This window comes from Heterodontus francisci, chromosome 8 (assembly GCF_036365525.1).
Source record: "Heterodontus francisci isolate sHetFra1 chromosome 8, sHetFra1.hap1, whole genome shotgun sequence".
Taxonomy (NCBI): domain Eukaryota; kingdom Metazoa; phylum Chordata; class Chondrichthyes; order Heterodontiformes; family Heterodontidae; genus Heterodontus; species Heterodontus francisci.
In genome coordinates, this window is record NC_090378.1 from 10,068,232 (window position 1) to 10,086,072 (window position 17,841).

At 45.8% G+C, this 17,841-nt stretch overlaps 1 protein-coding gene across 1 annotated transcript in view; it reads right to left on the reverse strand.

Annotated features, from left to right (window-relative positions):
* LOC137373172 (di-N-acetylchitobiase-like) overlaps positions 1 to 17,841 on the reverse strand; it is a 58,086-nt gene that overhangs the window by 30,340 nt on the left and 9,905 nt on the right. Inside the window, exon 4 of the mRNA XM_068038029.1 lies at positions 1,332 to 1,528. Within this exon, the coding sequence (XP_067894130.1) occupies positions 1,332 to 1,528 (197 nt within the window). The remainder of the gene's footprint in view (positions 1 to 1,331; positions 1,529 to 17,841) is intronic.

Genomic DNA, 17,841 nt, shown 5'->3' on the forward strand with positions numbered 1-17,841 from the left:
ACCTTTCAGAGATTAATGAATCAAGTGGCAGCCAGTGTTCCTAACTGTGTTATTTATCTTGATGATGTGCTGGTATACAGTAACACTTACAGCTCGAAACTGTTTAAAAAATCAAAGTGATTCCTGACAACGCTGGGCCCCACTGATGTCATCAGGCTGCGCCGTGGTGCGCACATGCGCAGACGGTCTCCTGCTCTCTGTGCATGCGCTGCGTTCCGGCTTGCCAGGACTGGTTAGCGCATGCACCAAAGACGACTTAAACAGCTGAGTTAGTAATAAACCTTGCCAAAAGCGAGTTTGCAAAAGTGAGAGTGAATCTACCATGGGCATGCAGTAGGGCAAGGACAAGTGTTGCCAAGAACTGTGAAAGTACAAGCCCTGATGGAGTTCCCTACCCCTAAGACTGTGAGAAATCATGAGATTTTTCGGGATGTGTGGTCCTACAGAAAGTTTGTAACAAATTTCAGCACTGTAACTGTTCTACTAACAGATTTGCTGCAGAAAAAGAAAACCAAGGTATGGTGGTCAGGGAGTGCCAAGTACCTTTTGAAAAGCCGAAGGCCATTTTGACTGATGAACGAGTGTTGGCTGCTCCAAATTTTACTAAGCCCTTCAACTTAGCGATTGATGCTAGTGACCTGAGGATCAGTACAGTCCTGTTACAAGATGACAAATCTGCATAGAAAGACCAGTGGGATTCTTTTCCAAAAAGCTCAATCAACACCAAAAAAGGTATTTTACCATGGAAAAAGAAATATTAGGTCGAGTATTGGCTCTTAAACATTTTGAAGTCTATGTCTGCCATGAATACAGAGAAGACTGCTTGAGTTTGTGGTGGAGGCAGATTCAATCAGGGCCTTCAAAAGAGAATTGGATATTTATCTGAAGAGAAAAAAATTTGCAGAGCTGCAGGGAAAAGGCAGAGGAGTGGGACTAAGTGAATTGCTGTTCCACAGAGCTGGCGCAGACACGACCGGTTGTATGGCCTCCTTCTGTGCTGTAAGCATTCTATGATTCTAAGTGGATAGCTCTTTCAAAGAGCAGACACGATGGGTGAAATGGCCTCCTCTGTGCTGTATCATTGTCCTACTTAGTTTGAACTATGCCATCACTGGAAACTGGGCCTCAATTCACTTGTATAATTCTGGACTGCAAGTGTTGATTCAACATAAAAGGTCTAATCTCAGCGATGGTACAAGTAGCCTTGTAACAAGATGATGCTCTGATGAACAGTAGCTGGAAATCACCATTTCAAGTTATTTATACAAAAAAAATCCATGTTCCTTCATAATTAAGTAGAGACTACATAGTCCCATTTTAAACCCATTTACCTGAGATCCATGTCTTTCAAGGTGGAAGGTTGTTGTGGTTTGCCTGAGCAGCTGAGTTAGTTCATGACCACTTGAAATAGTTTCCATTAGATCCAAATTAATTCCATCCATAAAATGGAGCTTTATGAAACGCAGTTGACTGTTTATCCAATCATGTTGTTTTGCACTGTCTATCAGGTGGTTTTTTTCTATAGATTCTGGTGAAGTGTAAAGAAACAACAAGTAAAGTTTATACAGCTTGGTTCACAGAACAGACAGTCCCAAGACACTTTACAAACAGAACTGCCAACATCAAGTCGAAAGTCAGAGAAGATTTTACTAGAACTTGCATTTATATAGTGCCTTTCAGAGCCTAAGGATGCCCTTACATGCTTCATAACCAATTAATTAATTAATTTTGAAGTGTAATCACTGTTGTTTTCTTAGCAGATTTTGTAGCTAATTTGTGCCCAGCAAGGTTCCACAAATAGGAAATTAGATAATGGACCAGTTTGGTATTTTGGTGGTGTTGGGTGAGGGATGAATGTTACCCAGAACACCACAAGAACTCCTTGCTCTTCTTCACATTGTGCTCACATGGTCTTCTACACCCACCTGAATAGGCTGGTGGAACATTTGTTTAATATCTCATCTGAAACACAGCACCTTCACCAGTGCAGCACTCCCTCAGTACTGCCCTTATGTGTCAATTGCTGGAGTAAATCCAAAACCTTCTAACCCAGAGTGGAGGGAGATGGAGAGATAGAGAGAGAGCGTGTTCCCACTGAGTCAAGCTGACATGATGGAAGTGACCAAAAGCACAGTCAAACAGATCAGCTTCAAGGCAGATTGAGAAGATAAGAGAAATAGAAAAGCAACAAAGGTAGAAGATTCTAGATTCTCGTTTTCAATTCAGTAACAGCTGAAGAATCTGCCATTGATGGTGGAAGAGGAGAAATCTCATCAGGGCAGAGTCAGAAGAGTGGAGCGGGTGCGCTGGACCGAGGCTCAGTACACAATAGGGTAGGACTTTCAGTAAACTACATTCCACTTTTTAATTCTGGCTTAAGTGGCATACTACTGTTGTGACATGTAATAAATGTTCCACCTATTTATTTGTAGGTTATTAAAATCAAGATATCCTGTCATCTGGAGTTAGGGAGGATGTCAAAAAGCTAAACCTCAAAGGTAGTATTGTCTGGATTACTCCTTTTGCCACACATGAAAAAAAGTAAACATAGGAGGATAGGGCAGTTAATGTGTGGCTAGAAACATGGTGCAGGAGGGAGGGCTTCAGATTCCTGAGAGATTGGGAGCTCTGTGGCAGAAGGGACCTCTTCAAGGTAGACAAGCTTTATACAAATTTGGCAGGGAGTTGGCACCAAGATGTACAATTACAAGGTAGAAACAAGGTTCACAGTGGACTGGGAGGGACAGTTAGAATTATGTCAAGATGGGAGTGCATATAAATGTACAAAGTGTGGTTAATAAAGTTGGTGAGCTGCAGGCACAAAGAGCCACACAGAAATATGATGTAGTGGTGGTAACTGGCTCACAAAAGGGGAGGATTGGATACTTAATATTCCTTTGTGAAGGTATTCAAGAAAGATATCAATATTGGCGACCACGCTCTGGAAGTGGTTCAAGAGTTCACCTACCTGGGCTCAACTATCACCAGTAACCTGTCTCTCGATGCAGAAATCAATAAGCGCATGGGAAAGGCATCAGCTGCTATGTCCAGACTGGCCAAGAGAGTGTGGGAAAATGGCGCACTGACACGGAACACAAAAGTCCGAGTGCATCAAGCCTGTGTCCTCAGTCCCTTGCTCTTCGGTAACAAGGCCTGGACAACGTATGTCAGCCATATTGTACAGCGAGCTCGTCACTGGTATCAGACCCACCAACTGTCCATGTCTCTGCTTTAAAGGCACCTGCAAACGCGACATGAAGTCCTGTGACATTGATCACAAGTCGTGGGAGTCAGTTGCCAGCGATCGACAGAGCTGGTGGGCAGCCATAAAGGCAGGGCTAAAGTGTGGCGCGTCGAAGAGACTTAGCAGTTGGCAGGAAAAAAGACCGAAGCACAAGGGGACAGCCAACTGTGTAACAGCCCCAACAACCAATTTTATCTGCAGTGCCTGTGGAAGAGTCTGTCACTCCAGAATTGGCCTTTATAGCAACTCCAGGCGCTGCTTCACAAACCACTGACCACCTCCAGGTGCTTACCCATTGTCTCTTGTGACAAGGAGGCCAAAGAAGAAGAAGGAGGTATTCAAGAACGATAGGGAAGAAAAAGACGAAGGGTAACAGAATTAAGAAAATATTACGGTGCTAGAAAGAGTCAATGTCCTTGAGAGGTCAAACACAGAATCTATTTGGTTGGAGTTAGGAAACAATAAAGGAGCCATTACACTACTTGATGTACTTAACAGGGCAAAAATAGTGGTAAGGAGATAAAGGAGCAGATTTGCAAAGATGTAACAGAGTGGTAAAGAACTATAGCGTCATGGTAACAGGAGACTTTAATGACCCCAATATTGAATGGGCAGCGATTGTGTTAAAAGCAGAGAAGGGAAGGAATTTATCAAATGTGTTCAGTTGAACATTCTTGATCAGTATCTTTCATGTCCAGTTAGGAAGGCAGCATTGCTGGGGAATGAAGTTGGTTTGAGTTAATTAAGGAAAGTCAGCATGGATTTGTATAAGGCAGATCATGCCTCATATAGTAAGACATGTTTAGATGTGTAATAAAAACAAGAAATGCTGGAATCACTCAGCAGGTCTGGCAGCATCTGTGGAAAGAGAAGCAGAGTTAACGTTTTGGGTCAGTGACCCTTCATCGGAAGGGTTTAGATGTTTAGATGTGCATGTGCAGTAACTCTTTGTATGTAAACGTTTCAGTTCAGTTAGAATAAAACTCATCTTTATTTTGTATATTAAGTGAGTCTTAACAATAGGTCACATACCAAGGGACAAGTAATGTTATGCGGTGGCTGTGTAGGGACATATTCATTTTTTCTGAAGACCACCAAATATCGCACAGTGACAATTTTTCTTAAAGTATACATCAAAAGAGAGAAGAAGGAACAGCAAGCTGCCGGAGTGGCCGAAGATTGAGCAGAAGAGCAGCGATTAAAAGGCCCCACACATTGCAGTGAGTGATGACACTGAGAGGACCCTGAGAAATGTTGGAGTTCTGTAAGTGCAACATGCAATTTGCCAGGAGATTAGAGCCTTCACCAATTTGGCAGTGGGTCGAAAAGTTTTCAAAGCATTAGCCAAAGCCCATTACTGTGCTATTTCTTTTTATTCATTCATGGGATGTGGGCGTTGCTGGCCAGGCCAGCATTTATTGCCCATCCCTAATTGCCTTGAGAACAAAGAACAAAGAACAAAGAACAGTGCAGCACAGGAACAGGCCATTCAGCCCTCCAACCCTCGCCGAACATGATGCCTGCCTAAACAAACACCTTCTGCACTTCCAGGGAACATATCTCTCTATTCCTTTCCTATTCATGTATTTGTCAAGATGTCTCTTAAACGTCGCTATCGTATCTGCTTCTACCACCTCCCCTGGCAGCAAGTTCCAGGCACTCGCCACCCTCTGTGTAAAAAACTTGCCTCGCACATCCCCTCTAAACTTATCCCCTCGCACCTTAAACCTATATCCTCTAGTAACTGACTCTTCCACCCTGGGAAAAAGCTTCTGACTATCCACTCTGTCCATGCCGCTCATAATTTTGTAAACCTCTATCATGTCGCCCCTCCACCTCCGTCGTTCCAGTGAAAACAATCTGAGTTTTTCCAACCTCTCCTCATAGCTAATGCCCTCCAGACGAGGCAACATCCTGGTAAACCTCCTCTGTACCCTCTCCAAAGCCTCCACGTCCCTCTGGTAGTGTGGTGACCAGAATTGCACGCAATATTCTAAGTGTGGCCTAACTAAGGTTCTGTACAGCTGCAACATGACTTGCCAATTTTTATACTCCATGCCCCGACAGATGAAGGCAAGCATGCCGTATGCCTTCTTGACTACATTATCCACCTGCGTTGCCACTTTCAGTGACCTGTGGACCTGTACGCCCAGATCTCTCTGCCCGTCAATACTCCTAAGGGTTCTGCCATTTACTGTATACTTCCCACCTGCATTAGACCTTCCAAAATGCATTACCTCACATTTCTCCGGATTAAACTCCATCTGCCATTTCTCCGCCCAAGTCTCCAACCGATCTAGATACTGCTGTATCCTCTGACAATCCTCATCATTATCCGCAACTCCACCAAACTTTGTGTCGTACGCAAACTTACTAATCAGACTAGCTACATTTTCCTCCAAATCATTTATATATACTGCAAACAGCAAAGGTCCCAGCACTGATCCCTGCGGAACACCACTAGTCACATCCCTCCATTCAGAAAAACACCCATCCACTCATACCCTCTGTCTTCTATGACCGAGCCAGTTCTGTATCCATCTTGCCAGCTCACCCCTGATTCGGTGTGACTTCACCTTTTGTACCAGTCTGCCATGAGGGACCTTGTCAAAGGCTTTATTAAAGTCCATATAGATAACATCCACTGCCCTTCCTTCATCAATCATCTTCGTCACTTCATCAAAAATGTCAATCAAATTAGTAAGACACGACCTCCCCTTCACAAAACCATGCTGTCTCTCGCTAATCAATTCGTTTGTTTCCAAATGGGAGTAAATCCTGTCCCGAATAATCCTCTCTAATTTCCCTACCACTGATGTAAGGCTCACCGGCCTATAATTTCCTGGATTATCCATGCCAACCTTCTTAAACAAAGGAACAACATTGGCTATTCTCCAGTCCTCTGGGACCTCACCTGTAGCCAATGAGGATACAAAGATTTCTGTCAAGGTCACAGCAATTTCTTCCCTTGCCTTCCTCAGTATTCTAGGTTAGATCCCATCAGGCCCTGGGGACTTATCTACCTTAATGTTTTGCAAGACACCCAACACCTCCTCCTTTTTGATCATGAGATGACTGAGACTATCTGCACTCCCTTCCCCAGGCTCATCATCCACCAAGTCCTTCTCTTTGGTGAATACTGATGCAAAGTACTCATTTAGCACCTCGCCCATTTCCTCTGGCTCCACACATAGATTACCATCTCTGTCCTTGAGTGGGCCAACCCTTTCCCTGGTTACCCTCTTGCTCTTTATATATGTATAGAAAGCCTTGGGATTTTACTTAATCCTGTTTGCCAATGACTTTTCATGACCCCTTTTAGCCTTCCTAAATCCTTGCTCAGTTGCTTCCTACTGTCTTTTTAGTCCTCAAGTGCTTCGTCTGTTCCGAGCCTTCCAGCCCTTACAAATGCTTCCTTTTTCTTTTTGACTCGGCTCACCATATCCCGTGTTATCCAAGCTTCCCGAAACTTGCCAAACTTGTCTTTCTTCCTCACAGGAACATGCTGGTGCTGGATTTGAATCAGCTGACATTTGAAAGACTCCCACATGTCAGATGTTGATCTACCCTCAAACAGCTGCCCCCAATCTAAATTCTTCAGTTCCTGCCTAATAGTGTTATAATTAGCCTTCCCCCAATTTAGCACCTTCACCCGAGGACTACTCTTATCCTTATCCACTAGTACCTTAAAATTTATGGAATTATGGTCACTGCTCCCGAAATGCTCCCCCACTGAAACTTCGACCACTTGGCCGGGCTCATTCCCCAATTCCAGGTCCAGAATGGCCCCATCCCCAGTTGGACTATCTACATACTGTTTCAAGAAGCCCTCCTGGATGCTCCTCACAAACTCTGCCCCATCCAAGCCCCCAGCACTAAGTGAGTCCCAGTCAATATCGGGGAAGTTAAAATCACCCACCACCACATCTTTCCAAAATCTGTCTACATATCTGCTCCTCTATCTCCCGCTGGCTGTTGGGAGGCCTGTATTAAACCCCCAAACATCGTGACTGCACCCTTCCTATTCCTGAGCTCCACCCATATTGCCTCGCTGCATGACCCCTCTGAGGTGTCCTCCCGCAGTACAGCTGTGATATTCTCCTTAACCAGTAATGCTACTCCCCCACCCCTTTTACTACCCCCTCTATCCCGCCTGAAGGTTCTAAAGCCTGGAACATTTAGCTGCCACTCCTGCCCTTCCCTCAGCCAAGTCTCTGTAATAGCAAAAACATCATATTGCCAAGTACTAATCCAAGCTCTAAGTTCATCTGCCTTACCTGTTATAGTTCTCGCATTGAAACAAATGCACTTCAGACCACCAGTCCCGCTGTGCTCAGCAACATCTCCCTGCCTGCTCTTCCTCTTAGTCCTACTAGCCTTATTTACTACATCCTCCTCATTTATTTCACTAGCTGTCCTACTGCTCTGGTTCCCACCCCCCTGCCACACTCGTTTAAACCCTCCCGAGTGACGCTAGCAAACCTTGCAGACAGGATATTAGTGCCCCTCCAGTTTACATGAAACCCGTCCTTCTTGTACAGGTCCCATCTGTCCCTGAAGAGAGCCCAATGGTCCAGATATCTGAAACCCTCCCTTCTACACCAGCTGCTGAGCCACATGTTTAGCTGCACTATCTTCCTATTTCTAGCCTCACTGGCACGTGGCACAGGGAGTAATCCAGAGATTACAACCCGAGAGGTCCTGCTTTTTAACTTACTACCTAACTCCCTAAACTCCCCCTGCAGGACCTCATCACTCTTCCTGCCTATGTCGCTGGTACCGATGTGTACCACAACCTCTGGCTGTTCACCCTCCCCCTTCAGAATGCCCCCTGTCCGTTCACAGACATCCTTGACCCTGGCCACAGGGAGGCAACATACCATCCTCAGAAGGTGGTGGTGAGCAGTCTTCTTGAACCACTGCAGTCCATGTGGGGTAGGTACACCCACATTGCTGTTAGGAAGGGAGTTCCAGGATTTTGACCCAGCAACAGTGAAGGAACGGCGATATAGTTCCAAGTCAGGATGGTGTGTGACTTGGAGGGGAACTTGCAGGTGGTGGTGTTCCCATGCATTTACTGCCCTTGTCCTTCTAGTTGACAGAGGTCGCGGGTTTGGAAGGTGCTGTCGAAGGAGCCTTGGTGCATTGCTGAGTGCAACTTGTAGATGGTACAGACTGCTGCCACTGTGCGTCGGTGGTGGAGGGAGTGAATGTTTGTAGATGGGGTGGCAATCAAGTGGGCTGCTTTGGCCTGGATGGTGTCGAGCTTCTTGAGTGTTGTTGGAGCTGCACCCATCCAGGCAAGTGGAGAGTATTCCATCACACTCCTGACTTGTGCCTTGTAGATGGTGGACAGGCTTTGGGGAGTCAGGAGGTGAGGTACTTGCCTCAGGATTCCTAGCCTCTGACCTGCTCTTGTAGCCACGGTATTTATATGGCTACTCCAGTTCAGTTCTGGTCAATGGTAGCCCCTAGGATGTTGATGGTGGGGGATTCAGAGATGGTAATGCCATTGAAAGTCAAGGGGAGATGGTTAGATTCTCTCTTGTTGGAGATGGTCATTGCCTGGCACTTGTGTGGCACGAATGTTACATGCCACTTTTCAGCCCAAGTCGGTCAGATGGTTTCACAGGTCGGCGCAACATCGAGGGCCGAAGGGCCTGGACTGCGCTGTAATGTTCTAAATGTTCTAAAAAAAAAGCCTGGATAATGTCCAGGACTTGCTGCATTTCCACACAGACTGCTTTAGTATGTGAGGAGTCACGAATGGTGCTGAACATTGTGCAATCATTAGCGAACATCCCCACTTCTGACGTTATGATTGAAGGAAGGTCATTGATGAAGCAGCTGAAGATGGTTGGGCCTAGGACACTACCCTGAGGAACTCCTGCAGTGATGTCCTGGAGCTCAGATGATTGACCTCCAACAACCACAACCATCTTCCTTTACGCGAGGTATGACTCCAGCTAGCGGAGGGATTTCCCCCTGATTCCCATTGATAGTTTTGCTAGGGCTCCTTGATGCCATAATCGGCCAAATGCTGCCTTGATGTCAAGGGCAGTCACTGTCACCTCACCTCTTGAGTTCAGCTCTTTTGTCCATGTTTGAACCAAGGCTGTAATGAGGTCAGGAGCTGAGTGGACCTGGTGGAACCCAAACTGAGCATCACTGAGCAGGTTATTGCTAAGCAAGTGCCACTTGATGGCACTGTTGATGACACCTTCCATCACTTTACTGATGTGTGAGAGTAGGCTGATGGGGCAGTAGTTGGCCGTGTTGGACTTGTCCTGCTTTTTTTTGTGTACAGGACATACCTGGGCAATTTTCCACATTGCAGCGTAGATGCCAGTGTTGTCGCTGTACTGGAACAGGCGTGGTAAGTTCTGGAGCACAGGTCTTCAGTACTATTGCCGGAATATTGTCAGGGCCCATAGCTTTTGCAGTATTCACTGCCTTCAGTCGTTTCTTGATATCACGCAGAGTGAATCGAATTGGCTGAAGTCTGGCATCTGAATTGCTGGGGACTTCATGAGGAGGCCGAGATGGATTATCAACTCGGCACTGCTGGCTGCATATTGTTGCAAATGCTTCAGCCTTATCTTTCGCACTGATGTGCTGGGCTCCCCCATCATTGAGGCTGGGGATATTTGTGGAGCCACCTCCTCCAGTTAGTTGTTTAATTGTCCACTACCATTCACGACTGGATGGGGCAGGACTGCAGAGCTTAGATCTGATCCGTTGGTTATGGGATTGCTTAGGTCTGTCGCTTATGCAGTTTGGCATGCAGATAGTCCTGTGTTGTAGCTTCACCAGGTTGACACCCCATTTTGAGGTATGCCTGGTGCTGCTCCTGGCATGCCCTCCTCCATTCTTCATTGAACCAGGGTTGGTCTCCTGGCTTCATGCTAATGGTAGAGTGGGGGATATGCCAGGCCATGAGGTTACAGATTGTGGTTGAGTACAATTCTGCTGCTGCTGCTGGCCCACAGCACCTCATGGATGCCCAGTTTTGCATTGCTAGATCTGTTCGAAGTCTATCCCATTTAGCACTCCTGCCAATACTATCATGGACAGATGCATCTGCGGCAGGCAGATTGGTGAGGACGAGGTCAAGTATGTTTTCCCCTCGTGTTGGTTCCCTCACCGCCTGTCGCAGATCCTGTCTAGCAGATATGTCCTTTAGGACTCGGCCAGCTCGGTCAGCAGTGGTGCTACCGAGCCACTCTTGGTGATGGACATTGAAGTCCCCCACCCAGAGTACATTTTGTGCCCTTGCCACCCTCAGTGCTTCCTTCAAGTGGTGTTCAACATGGAGGAGTACTGACTCATCAGCTGATGGAGGGTGGTAGGTGGTAATCAGCAGGAGGTTTCCTTGCCCATGTTTGATCTGATGCCATGAGACTTCATGAGGTCCAGAGTTGATGTTGAGGACTCCCAGGGAAACCCCCTCCCTACTGTATACCACTGTGCCAGCGCCTCTAGTGGGTGTCCTGCCGGTGGGACAGGACATACCTGGGGATGGTAATGGCAGTATCTGGGACATTGTCTGTAAGGTATGATTCAGTGAGTATGACTATGTCAGGCTGTTAGTGTTCCTTTTTCTGCTTTATGGGCAGGGCCTAAGCCCAAAAGAGAAGGAAGAACTAGACAGCGTCATGGAAGATCCATCACGACCTTCTACACTGGTTGCGGCAGCTGCAAGTACTGCAAACACCCAGACCTCTTTAAAAAATAGTCCTGTTTAAAACCAACGGTAGTTCACTGTGCTGAAGAAGAAATGAACAACTGTATCAACAAGTAGCCGGTTTGTGCAAACAATGAAATCTATTGTCTATCACTCTTAAAAGGGGTAGGTACCCAAATCTGTCTTGAAAAGGAAATGCCAGAATTATTCCTATGAAAATTACAACCTGTAAATGTTCTGTATTTACAAAGTAAAAGGACCATTATGACAATGGCTTTCAGATATCCAGTTATGGGCTGGAAGGTGTCCGACATAGTGTCTGCATTTTTTGTATTCCAACTGCAGATGGAGCTGTGTTTCCTAGGCCTGGAAGTCGCTGAATGAGAGAAACAAGCTAAAAAATTAAGCTCTCACTGGGCAATGAAGGTTTGAAATGACTCGATACCTCAGGATTGTTGGATGAGGATCTGAAGGACCCGAAAAAGAACTGGACATTCCTGGAGCAGCCACTGAAGGAAAAGCTAAATTTCCATGTACATAGGTTTGAGCTTAGGACGCACCAGCAAAGGCAAGATGAGTCCATTGACTAGTTTGTTGCAAGGTGCTGAGACAAAGCTCAATATTGTGACTTTGCAGATACTGAATTATCAGAACGGATTATAGAGCTAGTAATTGCATCTACTCCAGTAGAAGGCTTTCAAAAAGACCTGCTAGAAAAGAAAGAAGTGCACACTTTGGATGCATTGCTCAATGAAGGAAATTTGAAGCCATCATGGCTGGGTTACAGGTCTTGGGGGCAGCTACAATTGATATGGTTTCCAAGGCTCAGAAGTCTGATAAACCTTGTGGCAAATGTGGCTTGACTCACCCTATTTGCAGCTGTCTTGGGGGCAGCTACAATTGATATGGTTTCCAAGGCTCAGAAGTCTGATAAACCTTGTGGCAAATGTGGCTTGACTCACCCTATTTGCAGCTGTCCAATGTACTGTGACCTGTGCAATATCTGTGGCATGCGAAGGCATTGGGCAAGGCGGTGCAGGAGGCTGAGCTCAGATCTGCACACAGTAGCAGATGCCATGCAGAGAAAACGTCTGCAAGAAAAATGGTAAATGCAGCAAGAGGTATGGCAACACACAACAGAGGCCCAAGCAGGTATATCAGATCAGCAGTGAGACAGATTGCCAGGAGGACGCTGATGAAGAGTGCACTCATGAGAACAGCATGCATGCATTTCACAGTCAATTTGGATCAACATGCCAATGCTATTGTGCAATCCGAGGCATTTACCATGATTGAGATTATCTGTCCACAGAAGAGTAGCAAGCATAAATGCAGAGTAAATACTGACACAAGAGCAAGTGCGAATATTCTGTCCATCCGCATACTGAAGGATATGTAATCCAAGAAATGGGAATCCATGGTGCAACCCGCCACAGCTGGACTGACGGCCTACAATGGTTTTCCAATCAAGTGCATTGGAATGATAACCTTTCAGTGCAGCTGTGGGAACTCTGAACGGCTACCACAAACATTTTACATTGTAGACACAACTGGACCAGCTGTCGCAGGACTTCCAGTCTGCCAAGATTTACAAATTGTCAGAATGCATGAAGTTAGTACTGCACTGAAAGGTATGGAAGTTGCAATACAGAGTGCATTGAGTCAGTTAGAGACATGAAACTATTTTACCCGGACATGTTTGATGCATTTGGCAATTTGAAGAGTGATATACTGCACGTGAGTCATACAGTCAAAGAGTCATAGAGTTGGACAGCATAGAAACAGGCCCTTCGGCCCACCACGTCCATGCCGACCATAATACCTATCTATTCTAATCCCATCTGCCTGCATCAATTCCATATCCATCTGTGCCTTACTCAGTCTAGTACCTGTCCAGCTGCCTCTTAAATGTTGTTACTGTTCCTCTCTCCACCACCTCCTCTGGCAGCTCATTCCAGATACCCACTATTCTCTGTGTGAAAAATTTACCCCTTTGATCCCCTTTAAACCTCCTCCCTCTCACCTTAAATCTATGCCCTCTAGTCTTAGTCACCCCTACCATGGGAAACAGACTCTGGCTATCTACCCTAGCTATGCCTCTCATAATTTTATATACCTCTATCATGTCCCCTCTCAGCCTCCTTCGCTCCAGGGAAAACAGACCCAGCCTATCCAATCTCTCTTTATAACTCAAGCCCTCCAACAAGGCAACATCCTTGTGAATCTTTTCTGCACCTTCTCTAGCTTAATCACATCTTTCCTGTAGTGCGGCGACCAGAACTGCACACAGTATTCCAAATGCGGCCGAACCAACGTTATGTACAACTGTAACATGACGTCCCAACTCTTGTACTCAATGCCTCGGCCGATGAAGGCATGCATGCCATATGCCTTCTTCGCCACCCTGTCTACCTGTGTTGTCACTTTCAGGGAACTATGTACTTGCACCCCAAGGTCTCTCTGCTCAACAACACTCCCCAGGACCCTGCCATTCACTGTATATGTCCTGCCTTGGTTTAACTTCCCAAAATGCATCACTTCACACTTCTCTGCATTAAATTCCATTTGCCAATCCCTTGCCCACTTTCCCAGTTGATCTATATCCTGTTGTAACCTTAGATAACCTTCTTCACTGTCCACTATACCACCAATTTTGGTGTCATCTGCAAACCTGCTAATCATGCCCCCTACATTCACATCCAAGTCATTAATATATACGACAAACAACAGGGGGCCCAGCACCGATCCCTGAGGCACACCACTGGCCTCCAATCTGAAAAACAATCCTCCACTACCACCCTCTGCCTCCTATCATCAAGCCAAATTTGTATCCAATTGGCTAGCTCACCCTGGATCCCATGTGTTCGAACCTTCTGGACCAGCCTACCATGAGGGACCTTTGTCAAAGGCCTTGCTAAAGTCCATGTAGACAACGTCCATTGCCCTGCCCTCATCAATCCTCTTGGTCACCTCCTCAAAAAACTCAATCAAATTCGTGAGTCATGATTTCCCATGCACAAAGCCATGCTGACTATCCCTAGTCAGACCTTGCCTTTCCAAATGCATATAAATCCTGTCTCTCAGTATTCCTTCCAATAACTTTCCCACCACTGATGTAAGGCTCACCGGCCTGTAGTTCCCTGGCTTATCCCTGCTGCCCTTCTTAAATAAAGGCACAACATTAGCTATCCTCCAATCTTCCGGTACCTCACCCGTGGCTAACCATGATACAAAAATCTCTGCCAGGGCCCCCGCAGTCTCCTTCCTTGCTTCCCATAGCATCCTAGGATACACCTGGTCAGGCCCTGGGGATTTATCAACCTTAATGTGCTTCAAAACCTCCAACACCTCCTCCTTTGTAATGTTGATATGCTTCAGGATATCGCTGTTCCCTCCCTTGAACTCATTAGCTTCCATGACCTTCTCCACGGTAAATACAGAGACGAGAAGTATTCATTCAAGACCTTGCCCATTTCCCATGGCTCCACACATAGATTACCACACTGATCCAGAAGGGGACCTACTATCTCCCTAGCTACCCTTTTACTCTTAATATACTTATAGAATCTTTTAAGATTCTTCTTTATCTTATCAGCCAGGAAAATCTCATGGCCCCTTTTTGCCCTCCTAATTTCCTTCTTAAGTCTACTCCTACATCCCCTATACTCCTCGAGGGCCTTGCTTGATTCCAGCTGCCTATACATGACATATGCCTTTTTCTTTGTCCTGAGCAGACCCTCAATATCCCTCGTCAACCAAGGTTCCCTAAACTTGCCAGCCTTGCCCTTCCATCTAACAGGATCATGCCGGCCCTGTACTCTTCCTTTCTCACTTTTAAAAGCCTCCCACTTGCGTGATGTCCCTTTACCTGTAAACAGCCTCTCCCATTCAACTTTTGAGACTTCCTGTCAGATGCCATCGAAATTAGCCTTCCCCCAATTTAGGACTCCAACCTGAGGACCAGTCCTATCCTTTTCCATAATGATCTTGAAGCTAACAGAGTTATGGTCACTGATCCCAAAGTGCTCCCCCACTGACACCTCAACCACCTGCCCAGCCTCATTTCCTACAAGGAGGTCGAGTGTAGCCCCTTCTCTGGTAGGGCCATCCACATACTGCTTCAGAAAACTATCCTGGACACACTTAACAAATTCTTCCCCACCTGATCCCTTAGCACTAAGGCAGTCCCAGTCAATATTAGGGAAGTTAAAATCACCTACTATTACAACCCTATAATTCCTACACCTATCTGTGATTTCCCTACATATATGCTCCTCCAATTCCTCTGACTATGGGGAGGCCTATAGTATAATCCCATCAAAGTGATCTCCCCTTTCATTTCTAAGTTCTACCCATATGGCTTCGCTGGGCGTTCCCCCCGGGATATCCTCTCTAAGTACTGCCGTGATGTCCTCCCTAATCAATAGTGCAACTCCCCCTCCTCTCTTACCTCCACCTTTGTCATGCTGGAAGCATCGGTACCCCGGAATATTGAGCTGCCAGTCCTGCCCATCCGTCAACCACGTTTCCGTAATCACAATCCCATGTACCGATCCATGCTCTGTGTTCATCTGCCTTACCTGTAAGACTTCTTGCATTAAAGTAAATGCAGTTTAGCCTACCAGACCTTCCACACTCCTTGTCCTGCCCCTGCCCGGCCTGCCTACTGGACTTGCTTGCTTTAACCTCTACCTTTGCCTCCACTATCACATTGGAGAGACTACTACTTTGGGTCCCACACCCCTGCAAGACTAGTTTAAACGCTCCTGAGTAGTACTAGCAAACTAGCAAAAAGGGGGGATGTAGTTCCAACTATCGATGCACCAAGGAAGTGCAGCATGCACCTTCAAAAGAAGCATAAAGTGGAGCTGGATGAGATGTAGTGCAACAGAGTCATCTGCCAAATGCAGTTAGCATTCTGATTCGCGCAGCTCCATTACCTGCGTGCTGAAGAAAGTTGGCAATATCAGGATTTGCTTAGACCCGCGCCAACTGAATTTATGTCTCAAGTGGTGTCTGCACAGAATCCTGACCCTGGGGGAGCTCAATTCTAAGTTCACTGGTGCTAAGTATTTTTCAAAACTCAACGCAAAACATAGCTACTGGTCTTCCCACTTCGCCACGCAGCCCCAGCTAGTTACAACACTTAGAACATCATTCGGGAGATACTGCTTCAGACAGCTACCATTTGGTCTGTGCATCAGCCAGGAGATTTTCCAACAACAATTCATGGACAGGATAATGGAAAATGTCCCAAGCTGTATCTGTAGAGGCAGACCAAGGCAGAGCATGACTGAAACTTACACTTGCTAATGCTGGCTGCTCTTCATGAGGGCCTTGTGTTTAACAGGAAGAAGTGCCAGGTTAATGTTGGGTTTATCAACTTTTTTGGGTGTTAGAGACTACATTAACAGGTTTCCAATCATCAGGCAGCTACGAGATACATCAAGTGCAGTGGTTGCAGATACGGTGAGTGCTCTGTTCAGCATGTTTGGTGTGCTGGACGAAATTGTCTCCCATCATGGGCTGCAAAATGCAGGAAGGCCATTCCGAGACATGTGTGCCAGGTGGGGAGTCCGTCACGTGACATGCTTGCCGCATTATCCTAAGTCCAATGGCATGGCTGATCACATGGTGTGCACCATCAAAGTGCTGATTTTAAAGTGTAGGCAGGCAGGTCATGACCTCAAGGTTGCAATGCTGCACCTCCAAGCTACTCCATCGGACCTAGGATTATTGTCATCTGCAGAGCTGATGTTTGGAAGGCAAGTAAGAACTAACCTGCCTGTTCATCATCTCTCCAAGTTTTCCACAGTAAAGGATATATTTCTGTCTAAACGAGAGAAGATGAAGGCATCATATGTCACGCAAGCTGTACCAGAATCAGCTCGAATGCAGGTGGAGCAGAAGGTCAGAGTCCTCAATCTTGCATTGGGAAGTTGGTATCCTGCAGAGGTTGCTAGGTTATGTCACCAGCCCAGGTCATACAACTTCCAGACATCCAGAAGAAACCAAAGTCAGTTCAGAGAGATACATGACAACACTACATGTGACAACCCTGTGGAATTGTGGATGCATTCAAAAACAAAATCTGGAGATGAAAGCACTGAAGAGAACAATGCTAACCAGAGTTCTGTCGCCAGAATCTCAAGTGAGGCATCAAGACGAGCTCACCTCTCAGAAGAGACGCATGACAACCAGATCAGGATGAATAAGCAAATCTCCTCTACATATTGGAGAGTGTTAAATTTGCTTATCTGTAAAGAACATTTTGTTCAATCATGTATAGTTAGTCTGGACCAGAATATCATTGTTTATTATAGATATGGTTTTATCTTTGGAAAAAGGTGGGGGGGCTGTTGTGAGATGACCTTAAGAAGCGACTAGCTTAAGCTTCACCACCTTAAGGACTGCAAGTGAAAAGCATCAGAGGAAGTGATGTCACATCACACATGACAAGGGAGTTTTGGGTGGAGCCCGAAATAGTAAGATGTGTTTAGATCTGCTCAAGCAGTAACTCTTTATATATGTTCCAGTTCAGTTATGATAAAACTCACGTTTATTTTGGATATTACTTGCAATCCTGTGAGTCACAACAACAGATCACACACCAAGCGACAAGTAATATTACATGGGCTGCCTTTAAGGAGATAATTCAGGTACAGTCAAAATACATTCCCATGAGGGGGAAAGTTAGAGCAAACAGATTCAGAGCTCCCTGGATGATGAAAGAGATAGAGAGTAAGATGAAGCAGCAAAAAGTGCTTATGACAGATAATATGATTGAGAACCAAGCTGAATATAGAAAGTTTAGAGTGGAAGTGGAAAAGAAAAATAGAGAAGCAAAAAGACAGTATGTGAAGAGACTGGCAGCTAACATAAATGGGAATTTAAAAGCCTTCTATAGGATGAT